Here is a 12,938-nt window from a genome sequence, read left to right as displayed (position 1 = left end):
AAGATGGATTTGTGACATTTGGGGATGGAAGTCATTCACAAGTACTTGGAAAAGGAACAGTGGATATTCCGGGTCTGCCTTTGATGACTGATGTGCTATACATTAAGGGTTTAAAAGTGAACTTGTTAAGTATCACTCAGATCTGTGATGAAGATTTCCTGGTCCAATTTTCAAAGAAAGGATGTCTGATCTTGAATGAAGAAGGTGTACAAGTTCTAAAGGGACTAAGGACCACTGATAACTGCTATGGGATCATTCCAAAACCCAGCATAGCATGTCGAAGTGCTCGGGTAAATCTCTTGGAGCTGTGGCATCAACGGCTTGGTCATGCAAATTACAAACAAGTGGCGAAAGTCTCGAAGCTTGAGGCTGTGGTTGGTTTACCTAAGTTTGGGAAGATTGAAAAGAATGTGTGTGGTCCATGTCAATTGGGAAAACAAACAAAGTCAAGCCATCCTAAAGTGAATGTGGTTGCAACTTCTCGTCCGTTAGAATTACTGCATGTGGATTTGATGGGTCCTACAAGAACAGAGAGCATGGGTGGAAAGCGGTACATCATGGTGATAGTTGACGATTTCTCAAGGTATTCTTGGGTGGACTTCCTTAGAGAGAAATCGGAAGCATGTGATAAGATGGAGAAATTGTGCAAGAGATTGATGAATGAAAAGGGAGTACCTATCATCAAAATCAGGAGTGATCATGGGAAAGAGTTTGAAAATGCAAAGTTTGAAGCATTTTGCAATGAACACGGTATCAAGAAGGAATTCTCAGCCCCAAAGACTCCACAACAGAATGGAGTAGTTGAAAGGAAGAACCGGGTGATTCAAGAAATGGCTCGAGTAATGTTACTCAACAAAAATCTTCCACAGAAGTTTTGGGTGAAGCTGTGAACACGTCTTGTCACATTGGGAATAGGATTTACTTCCGAGCAGGAACGAAGAAGACATCATATGAAATTTGGAGAGAAAAGAAGCCGAAGGTGAAATATTTCCGAATATTTGGGAGCAAATGTTATATTCTCAATGACAGAGAGAATCCCGGAAAATTTGATGCTAAAAGTGATGAGGGGATATTTCTAGGTTATTCATTAAATAGCCGAGCATATAGGGTGTTCAATAAACGCACCAAGACGGTAATGGAGTCAATAAATGTGGTCATTGATGATACCATATCTGAAAGGGAAAGGGATGACGGTGAAGGATCGAACCTGAAGAAGGGGGAAGTTGAGGACAACATGTCTCAAGATGATGAGATCGAGAAAGAATCACCAGAAAAAGAGTCTACACCTCCTATACCAAGAAGGGAGACCAGATCGATGCAAGGGCCCTCTAGCCCTCTCACTCCTCCGGAAGTTCAACCTCCAATCTCTCGAGATGAAGAATCTTCCACCTCCAAGAGACCATCATCAAGGGTAACCCTCAATCATCCACCAAGTAATATCATTGGTGACGTAAATGAGGGACTTCGTTTGAGAAAAGGACCAAAATACAGTGCGAATCATGTGACGTACAATTGTTATCTTGCTCAATTCGAACCCAAGAAGGTAGAGGAAGCCCTTAGAGACGAAAATTGGATCGAGTCTATGCATCAGGAGCTACATCAGTTTGTCAGAAATGATGTATGGGAGTTGGTTCCAAGACCCAAAGATACCCATGTCATTGGCACCAAGTGGATCTTCAAGAACAAAACTGACGAAGATGGTGAGGTAGTTCGAAACAAGTCTAGGTTGGTAGCTCAAGGATATACTCAAGTGGAAGGCATAGACTTTGATGATTCGTTTGCACCAGTAGCAAGGTTAGAGTCAATTCGAATTCTACTGTCTATTGCATGTGTTATGGATTTTAAATTGTACCAAATGGATGTAAAAAGTGCATTTCTGAATGGTTTCCTAAATGAAGAAGTATTTGTTAAGCAACCAAAAGGATTTCAAGATCCTCATTTTCGGATCATGTGCTAAGGTTGAAGAAAGCACTATAGTTTGAAGCAAGCACCAAGAGCATGGTATGATCGTCTCACAACATACTTGTTGGATCGCGGATTCAAAAGAGGTCAAGCTGATCGAACCTTGTTTGTAAAGAGAGATGAGAAGTCTCTCCTAGTTGCTCAGGTGTATGTGGATGATATTGTTTTCGGTTCCACAATTGACCATTTGGCTCATGAATTTCCGAAGAAATGAAAAGGGAGTTTGAGATGAGTATGGTGGGAGAGCTGAACTATTTCCTTGGTCTTCAAGTGAAACAGCGGAAAGATGGGATATTATATCTCAAGAGAAATATGCCAAAAATCTTGTTAAAAGATTTGGTCTAGACTCTAAGAAACATACTTCCACTCCAATGAGCTCCTCATCAAAGCTGAGTCGGGATGCAGCAGGTATAGAAGTGGATCCAACGCTTTATCGAAGCATGATAGGCAGTCTCTTATACCTCACTGCTAGCAGACCAGACATAGCCTTCAGTGTAGGCGTGTGTGCTCGATTTCAGGCAGCCCCCAAAGAGTCACATTTAACAGCTGTCAAAAGAATTATCCGTTACATAAATGGCACCTCTGACTATGGGATTTGGTACTCAAGAGATTCAAATGAATGCTTAGCCGGATATTTTGATGCTGATTGGGCTGGGTGCATTGATGATAGAAAAAGTACTTCCGGTGGATGCTTCTATCTTGGAAATAACTTGGTGTCATGGATGAGCAAAAAGCAGAATTCAGTCTCTCTATCAACAGCCGAAGCTGAATACATTGCTGCTGCAAGTTGCTGTGCTCAATTACTATGGATGAAGAAGCTTCTTCATGATTATGGAATCACTCAAGACAGATGTGTGTATATTGTGATAATACAAGTGCCATAAACTTGTCCAAGAATCCAGTTCAACACTCGAAGTCAAAACATATCGAAATTCGGTATCATTTCATTGAGATTTGGTGGAGGAAAGGACCGTGTACTTAGAGTTCATCAACACTGAGAATCAGAAGGCAGACATATTCACTAAACCTCTAGATGGCCCAAAGTTTGAATCTTTGCGTAAGACCATCGGTGTCGGTATCATTCCCTGAACTCTATCTCTTGTGTGAACCTATAATACTCTGTGTTGCATACCTGTTGTTTTGGTTCCACTGTTTAGTGTCTAAATGTTTTGTTTTTTTTTTTTTTTTTTTTCAGTTTTGGTTTGCACCTGCTACTTGTGTTGATCGTTCTTTTCTTGTTCTATTTTTTGGGTGTGTTCAAAAATTCAAAAACACATAAAAAATAGAAAATCCAAAAAGTTTGATCACTTTGTTGAGTTTTGTCTCAAAGCATGTTTTGCCTTGTACCCTTGTACTTATGTCTTATTTGATGTTGTGCATGCTAGGTGTTTGTCAAAATGTCCGAGTGACATTTTTGTGCTAATTCGGAATCAAGTGATTTCAATCCATGGACTTTCACATGTTTGACCTTATTTCACTCAATTTGGTCATTGATAGTGTGTCTCATGCACCTTGCACTTGCTCACACATACATACACATGCACATTTGCTTTGTTCCATGCATTGTGTCTATGCATTCAGCAGTGTTACTTCTGCTTTGACCTAACTTGACTCTAATCAAGTTCTGTGTTCTGTGGTCTATGGGTTGTGCTCTTGTCTCCTGTGTGTTTTGTGTACTATGTTGCACAGATGTCTCCATTCAAGACTTTAGCTGTGAAAGGAGGCCGCGACAAAGGGAAAGAACCGATCATTGATGTTGATGCTGATTCACCTAGACCGAAGCAAACTCGTGGCTCAACAGGAACTTTTGATCCTCACTTGTTCAAGTCTCATGCTGCTTTTGAATCCTTCAAGAACCACTTTCAGGGTGCTCCTTTGATAGTTGAAAGGGGGTTGACCAGCCATCACTCAAAGACACACAAATACCTATTTGGTTTGCCACGAAAGATTGGAACTATCTGCTGTCAACTTTCGAGGATACATTCGAGAACATGGTTAAGGAATTTATGCCAATACTAGTGTTGTCGGCGATGAGATTAAATGTTGGGTTCGAGGAAAGAGCTTTTCTGTCACACCAATGTACTTGGCGGAAAATTCTACACTTAACCGGCCAATACTCCCCATACCGCCGGTATATGATGAGCTGAACCCCGATGTAGAATATCTCAGACAGTTTCGCCACTTGTTTGTAATTTGCATGACCAAGCCGTTGATGCCACAGCTCCAAGAGATTTACCCGAGCACTTCGACATGCTATGCTGGGTTTTGGAATGATCCCATAGCAGTTATCAGTGGTCCTTAGTCCCTTTAGAACTTGAACACCTTCTTCATTCAAGATTAGACATCCTTTCTTTGAAAATTGGACCAGGAAATCTTCATCACAAATCTGAGTGATACTTAACAAGTTCACTTTTAAACCCTTAATATATAGCACATCAGTCATCAAAGGCAGACCCGGAATATCCACTGTTCCTTTTCCAAGTACTTGTGAATGACTCCCATCCCCAAATGTCACAAATCCATCTTCCTTCTCTTTAAGAGTTTTGAATAGAGATTTTTCTCCAGACATATGCCTAGAACACCCGCTGTCAAGGTACCACAAACACGAGTTAAACACTTTCAATGCGGTATGAACAAAAAGGCATGCATGAGAGAGACATTCTTGATCATCAAAACAAGACTTTTTTCTTTATTTCATTCAAGGATGAGTGAAGTTTCCCTTTTAAATGACCAATTTTATCACTTAACTGTCTATTTCTTCTCTCATATTCATAGTTTAAAGACTTTGACTCACATAGGCTGTTGTGTATATCATGGTTCCTATGAACTAATGATTTCAGCATATGACAAAAAATTCTAGCATGTTTCTTGGATTTAAATAACTCTAAGACAGCATTGCTGGAACAATCTTTAAATATGCTCATTGAGTCATTTTCACAAACACTTTTCAAATCCTTCATGATGGTTTAATCAAAAACACTTTTCAAAACACACCAAGGGGTCTAGGATCACACTAAGGTATTTAAACCAAGCAAGTGTACTTGCTCTGATACCAATTGAAAGCTCGAAAACGTGTTGAAAAACACAAGAGCTGTTTAGACCCCCGATTAAAATTACGGCTCGATAGATTTTACACAACTTTAATATAAAGTGCGGAATAGTGTAAAAGCGAGCGGATGAACAATATAGCTACTCTAATCCCTAAACTAAACAACACAGCAGTGTAATGGAATATAAAAGAGTAGGGAAGAGAGATGCAAACACAGAAAACACCAAGACGTGTTTTCGAAGAGGAAACCGAAGAACTCGGCAAAAAACCTCTCCGCCGCGCTCCAAGCGGAAATCGATCCACTAGACAATCAGTTGGGATACATGAGTAAGCAAGAGACCCTCCAAGCCTAATCTACCCGATGTACCTAAGCCCTCCAAGCTCCTACTCCAACAAGGCTTCTCGGAACTGTGTCTTGTCTTAGTTATCCGGATCCCGCAACAACCTCCATGTTGCATCTGCCATTCCAGGCTTCTTCCAATGCTTCCCAGCAGCACCACAACGTCACTCAACACTCTCAAAAGGTGTGGTAAGTATTTTGGGCTATCAACCTCTCAATGGTATGGAAATGGAGAGGGAAGGGTTGAGGAGATACCACAAGCAAGTGTATAGAGAAAGGTGGGGATGACAATCTCTAATTACAAATGTGTTTGGCTAGGGTTTTCTTTCTGAAGCATTCCTCAACATTTGTGGGTAATAAGGGTTTATATAGGATAGGTGCAAAATGTGTGAGTCAGTCAGTACAGGCTGGCAGAACAACATGTCTCACGGGTGTCACGCGGGAAGGCCTTACCCGCGAGATACTCGCGAGAGACAGTTGTCTCCATCTATCATGACTCTTCGCATTCCAGCATGTGCAGGGCACATGCTTCACTTCGTGGGAAGCTTAGTCGCGAGATACCCGCGAGATTCCATCAGCTTCCAAATTGCTTAAGTCTTCACACACTCTCTATCACACACCCCTTACAACAATTCCCACAACAAATACAGGGTATAAACAATTGATAGTAATTACAATCAAATTTGGCACGGAATAAAAGCCAACAAAACACATAGTTGTAAATCACAACTTTACAAAGTGGTTAGGCCTAACCCTCTAAATAACAAACTCATTAAACGTATCTCAAGGGAATACTTTATATTTCCGTTAAGAGACTATGAATTCCATCTTGATAATACATGTTCCATCAACACTGAATCTGGCTGCCCAACATACTGAGGTTTTGACCATTACTTTAGATCTCACTCCTGATATATCAAAGCAACCTCACCTCATGATCAGGTCCATTATTCTCTCAGGATTAATAGTTCATGCAAATACAAGTCGTGAGATTTATTATTCAATTGACAGTCCTTAGGAAAATAATAAATCTCATAACGGTCCAGTTTAATATGTCTTAACTCTTAAAACATATTAATACATCAACCAGAAGTCTCCACTTCCTTGATCAAGACAAATCATCTTGGTTGATATGTTATAGTCGTCGCAGATGAAATGCCCAATTTCATCACCGACTACGAACTATAATTTTGAGTTTACAAAGAACTTGTGATTTATATCTTCTATGACTTTTCACATAAATCACATACTATGCATCTCATGGACTAAATGATAATGTCGGAATATTCATGTTGCCATTATTTCAGATAATAATAAAACAAATTCATTAAACACAATATTAAGTCATACATAATGTCATACACAATGTCAAACTTAATATCATACATAGCATCATACAATAGGATTTAAGGGCACTAATCCTAACAGTTTTTCGACGGGACTGCACGTCGAGAAGGAGCGGGGGCAGGTGTAGTGTTTGTCTCTCCATAACGGCAAATACTTCTATACTCGTTCTCATTAAGCTAACTTTTCCTTAACAACGTAGCTGAATATCAAGCATTGATTATTAGTCTACAAATGGCCATTGAGTTAAGCATATCGCAACTTGAGATCTTTGGGGATTCCAAATTAATTATCAACCAAATCTTGGAGCAGTATGACGTCAAGAAGGAAGACCTCATCCCCTATTGCAAATATACGAATAAGTTGCTAACAAATTTTGAGGCCATCACATTGGAGCATATACCAAGGAATGAGAATAGACAGGCCGATGCTTTAGCTAATTTGGCTACCACCTTAGCATTATCCCAAGAAGAGACAGCCAAAGTTGCTATTTTCCAAAGGTGGGTGGTACCTCTCATGGTTGAAGAAGAAGAAGAAAAAGAGCAAGCCAACATTATTTCTGTATGCCTTGTTGAAAAAGAAGATTGGCGACACGTGATCATTGAATATCTTCAACATGGAAGACTCCTAGATGATAAACTTCACAAGACTGAAGTTGGGCAAAGGGCTGCTCAATTCATTTACTATAAGGAAACTCTCTTCCGTCGTTCATTTGATGGGTTGTTTCTTCGTTGTTTAGGAGAGGAGGAAGCTAAACAATCCCTAGAGGAGGCTCACTCTGGAATATGTGGCACACATCAATCAGGTCATAAGTTACACTACAGGATCAAACGAATGGGTTACTATTGGCCTACAATGGTGCAAGATTCCATGGAGTACGCTAAGAAATGCAAAGCTTGTCAGTGTCACGCAAACTTCATCCACCAGCCGCCAAAACCTCTACACCTAACAATAGCTTCTTGGCCTTTTGATGCATGGGGGCTTGATGCGATAGGACCATTACCAAAGTCATTCGGTGGCCATTTGTACATCTTGGCCGCAACTGATTACTTCTCGAAGTGGGCGGAAGTTGTGCCCTTTAGGGAAGTGAAAAAAGAGACAGTGGTCAATTTCATTTGAACTCATTTGATCTATCGGTATGGTGTCCCTTGTTATATCATAACTGATAGTGGAAAACCGTTCTACAATAGGATGATGACGGAACTATGTGAGAAGTTTGAATTTAAACAATACAACTCCTCCATGTACAATGCCCCGGGAAATGGACTAGCTGAAGTGTTTAACAAGACACTTGGCAGTTTGTTGAAAAAGGTGGTATCCAAGACAAAGCGAGACTGGCATGATAGAATCGGAGAAGCATTATGGGCATATCGAACAACATTTCGAACGCCTACTTAAGCGACGCCATATTCTCTGGTCTATGGAGTGGAAGCCGTCCTTCCTTTGGAATGTCAAATCCCATCATTACAGATTGCCATTCAAGAAAGATTGACTGGAGAAGAAAATACCAAGCTCAAATTGCAAGAATTAGAGGCACTTGATGAGAAAAGGCTCGAGGCCCAACAACGCCTTAAGTGCTATCAAGCTCATCTTTCAAGCACATTCAATAACAGAGTTAAACCATGATCATTCCAAGTTGGTGACTTAGTCCTCGTCGTTCGAAGACCTATCATCACAACTCATCATACAGGCAATAAGTTCACTTCAAAATGGGATGGACCTTATGTTGTGCAAGAAGTCTACACCAATGGAGCTTACAAGTTGGTTAATAATGATGGTGTAAGAATCGGCCCTATCAATGGGAAGTTTCTCAAACGCTTCTATGCCTGAAAGTTGAGGAATTGCTCCTTGGTAAGAGTTTAAACTGCCCATTGTAACGTTGCAAGAGTATATGATGTCTTCCCAGTACCTTTGAAAGCATACCAATAAGGTGAAATTAATCCCACTCTATGTCACCAATTGCTAGTGTGGCGTAGTGGTTGGATGCCCATGTCGCCCTTGAGGCCGAGGTCTCGGGTTTGATTAGTGGTGATACCCACTATTACACACTAAGCCCTCCTTTTTGCAAAAAAAAAAAAAATCAGTTGAACTACGTGATGACTTGATCCCTCTCAAGGGTATGTAGGCAACTTAGTATCTTTTACTAAGTTCAGTCACGCACTAAAAAAAAAAAAAAAAAATTATTATTACCAAATTATGACCAAAAAAAAAAATGGAGCAGAGAATAAAGTCTTCGTTATTGATTGACAAATTTTTACTAAGTTCAGTCACGCACTAAAAAAAAAAAAAAAAAATTATTATTACCAAATTATGACCAAAAAAAAAAATGGAGCAGAGAATAAAGTCTTCGTTATTGATTGACAAAAGGAAAATAGTACAGGGGAAAGCTTGATGACACATATGAAGGGAATTAAAACAAAAAGATTACGACATCCATTTCAAGTCCTTCAAGCTAGAGCAATTATCTTCTAGAAGGGCTCGTATATTCTCTAAAGCCTCCATATCCTTGTCTTCAAGTATGGGAGTGGATTTGACTTCTTCAAGTTGTTCTTCTAAGGCTTGGACAACATCGTCTTGCTTAACTTGATGTGATTCAATTTGAGACTCCGATTGCTCTAATTGGACAAGCTCGGTTTGCAAGTCAGCCATCCTCAACCTGATGGTATCAAGCTCGGTCTTCAAAGATGCTTTTTTGTGCAATGCTGCAGAAAGGAGGAGTTCAATTTCAACCTCATGTTGAATTAAGTTGACAGGACTGGGTCATTTGTTCAAAGATTCTTTCATCCTCAAAAAGTCTGCAACCCCCTCGCAATGTTTGTCAACATGTTCGTGCAAGTGTCGAGGATCCACTCCAAGACTTTCAATCCCACTATAGATTTCATTTATTTCAACTTGTGGGAGGATGTTGTCCACAGAAAGATTCAAAAGCTTGTTTAAAAGGACATCTCCCAACATAGAAGCCCCTTTCCTACGCACGGAAGAAACATGCGCCATGGCTTGGAACATAGAGACTTCCGGAGGGTTGGTCGGTTGCAGTGATGAGAGAAATGTCCTTCCTGTCTCAGAAGAAATTTTGGATGACGTACCAACATCAACAAACTTGCGCCTCTTGAAATCCAAACTCTTCGCAGATGGGTTCGAGATGGAAGACTCACTATTTGTAAGAAGATGCGCATGATCAATAGAAGTCTTTACATCAACACCCTTCATTGGACTCTTCAAATGTTTCCAATTGTAGTCCAAGTCGTTACACACCTTCTCTTCAGAAATTTTAATGGCATCCCTAGCTGGTACGACAAGCAAACCTCTGGTGCCTTGACTTCGAGCAACTCTGGTATGTCGAGATAAGTCTTTTGAATGATGATCATCTTCAAAAGGATGTCGTACAAACTCTGACAAGGGCTGTGGAATGTATGGTTCTTGTAACTCCCTCTTTCCTTTTTGAGATTTGTTGGGTGTTAGTGATTTAACATGGAAGGAGGCAATGTCAGCTAAAAAATTTGTTCCTTTGGTAAAATCATTCCCGCAAACTCCTTCCCACCATTGCTTGTAGCTATGTCTGACTCGGCTTCGAAAGTCTGTGGCAAAAGCTGGAATGAGTACCTTGGAATCTGTGTTGTAGCTAGTGAAAGATTGGTAGAATTGGTGTAGATCTTTCAAAGAGCCTGTACAAATTTCTTCCTTCAAATCACTTGGAATATCTTGATGAAATCCAAAGCGCCGACTAAATCTGTGAGGACTATATGCTTCTATAGTGTGTTGGTCTTCACATCGAAGTAACAAGTACCCCGAGCGAAGGCTCATAAAGTAGTCAAACTTCTGAATGGATAAATGATTGTTGTCAATGAATGTCTGGTCATAGCTTTTCTTGAAAGCAGTCCCGTGCCAAAGGAAGTCGTTGGCGGTTCATATATGCTTTTGTGCGGAGTATTCGTTGAACGGAGAGGTGTAGCCTACACCAGAATATTTTGTCATCAAAGGATCAGATAGTTTGTCATTGGTAATGCGATTGCTTCTGAAAAAATGACCTACCCAGGCATAAACGTAATGAATGGCAAAACTAGCTCCAGATTTGCTCGGAGTAGGAGAGGAAGAAATGGTGCTAAGTCCACGGTAAATGCTAGCCAATACTGGTGCAGCGAGGCCAAATGAACGACCATTGGCCATGGAACAAGCAATCTTGAAAGTGCCTGGACGGATGCTATTTGGATCCTTGATAGGAAAGACAAATACACACAGCCAACAAGAAAGAAGTGCCAATAAGTAAGTCTCCTCCTTTAAGTCACCCTCAACTTGAAGATCCGCAAAAACCCCGTGTTCTTTATTAGACCATGGTCCACGCTCATTTATCACGCCAAAGGGATTCTGACTACACCTGGGAATGGTCGTCTGTCTTGCTGGTTTTCTAGGAGCCAGGCACTTGCCATTTCCTCTATACCAAAAAGTAATCCAGTCGCGAACACTCACTTTCCCTTGTCTCTTCAGCCGGTTTTGAAGGTGATGATATGCCATGAAAAGGAAGCGACAGCTGTACGGCAAATAAGGTCGTCCTTGGTCGTTGGTTCCATCCAGCTCTTGCGCATTGGGTACAACTTCATCATAAAATGCACCTGTGTAAGGAAGTCCACCAAGAATGGAAAGATCCCACGGTGTGATGGAAATTTCTCCAACTAAGGTATGGAGAGTATTGGTCGACGGACTCCAACACTTATAAAACACTTTCATGAGATTCTCATCATAATCATATGTGAACAAGGAGGCAAAGATAGCACTGTTGTTAGGTTCTAAGGTCTTAGGATTTTATGTATTTAGAACTCTAATTTGTAATGTTGGTAAACCATGATCAAAACATTGTATTTAGTCTTGTTTAGGCTTGCTCAAAGTTGGTTTATTATTGTAAAGTTAGATTCGAGTGGCTGCAGAAGTACTTGGGACTTTCAGCTTGGCTCGATCGATCGAAGAATAGACTCTATCGATCGAAAATCGCACAGGTTGATTATTCTGCAGAATTTCCAACTCAGCCCTACTTTCTTAAACGTTTAGGGTTTTATGTTTTTACCCTAGGTATATAAACTAAACCCTAGCCACGTTTTTAGAGGTTGTCTAGATTGCTTTGTTGCTCATACATTGCTGTTTTGTGTGAATCTCGTGTGAGATCTTTGAGAAGTCTTCCTTTACACAAAACTTAGGGTTTTCAAGGTAGAGGTGATTTCAACATCTTGAAGATCATTACAGTTGCAACCATTGGAACTTAAAAGAAAAGCAAGCGGGGAGCTTGTAGCTGATTGAGGAATTCAAGAAAGAAGGAGTCCGTGGATTCGGAGCTTGCACGTGGTCGTGTCAGTAAGTTCTACTGGTAGGTAGCATTAGGAAGTCGGGTGGGGAGTTTGTAGTCCTTTTGTAAGAACTTCAATTCTTTCATAGTGAATTCTGTTTTGCCTTGAGGATTGGTGGGTCAAATCCTCCCCAGGTTTTTACCGTGTGGTTTCCTGGGTGATCATATCTTATGGTCATTTATTTTCTGCTGCTTTATATCTTGATATGATTATTTAATTGCTTTAACCTAGAATTGCATAATTTGATTAAGTAACAACTTGACTAATTAATCTAGGCTACACAATCTGGTTGTTTAAGGGGTCTAAATTTTCATCAGGTGGTATCAGAGCGCGTAGCTCTTTTGTTTGAGATTTTTATCTCTGAGCTGATCCTTGACCCCAGTTGTCATGGAGCATGGACACTCTTTGTTTGTTCCTCCTCACTTTGATGGGAACAACTATGCTTGTTGGAAAGTAAGGATGAAAGCTTTCCTAAAATCCATTGATGAAAGGGTTTGGAATTCCGTTGAATACGGATAGGAGAAGCCCACTACTCCTGTGAGTGAGTGGCAAACTTCTGAAAAAGAAGCAGCAGGCTTCAGTAGCAAAGCTATGAATGCCATCTTCAATGCTGTTTCTATGGAGGAATTTAAGAGGATCTCTAATGTTGAGGTTGCTCATATTGCTTGGAAAATCCTCCAAACTGTGCATGAAGGCACAAAGGCAGTTAAGATTAATAAATTGCAACAATTAACTTCTAGGTTTGAGAGTATTAGGATGTCTGATGATGAATCCTTTGATGAATTTTATGCCAAACTGAATGATATTGTCAATTCTGCTTTTAATTTGGGTGAAATCTATGATCAACCTAAAATTGTTAGGAAGATTCTTAGATCTTTAACTGAAGATTTTAGACCCAAAGTGACTG

At 40.3% G+C, this 12,938-nt stretch overlaps 1 protein-coding gene across 1 annotated transcript; it reads left to right on the top strand.

The window, feature by feature from the left end:
• Positions 1 to 2,333: 2,333 nt before the first annotated feature.
• On the top strand, positions 2,334 to 2,846 carry LOC136062474 (secreted RxLR effector protein 161-like). Its single transcript, XM_065761549.1, has one exon. The coding sequence runs from the start codon at positions 2,334 to 2,336 to the stop codon at positions 2,844 to 2,846; it is 513 nt and encodes a 170-aa protein (XP_065617621.1).
• Positions 2,847 to 12,938: the final 10,092 nt, after the last annotated feature.

The sequence above is a fragment of the Quercus suber genome, unplaced genomic scaffold (genome assembly GCF_002906115.3).
Source record: "Quercus suber isolate HL8 unplaced genomic scaffold, Cork oak 2.0 scaffold_418, whole genome shotgun sequence".
Lineage (NCBI taxonomy): Eukaryota > Viridiplantae > Streptophyta > Magnoliopsida > Fagales > Fagaceae > Quercus > Quercus suber.
The sequence above is the reverse complement of the archived record's forward strand: the minus strand, read 5'-3'. Positions and strand labels throughout refer to the sequence as shown.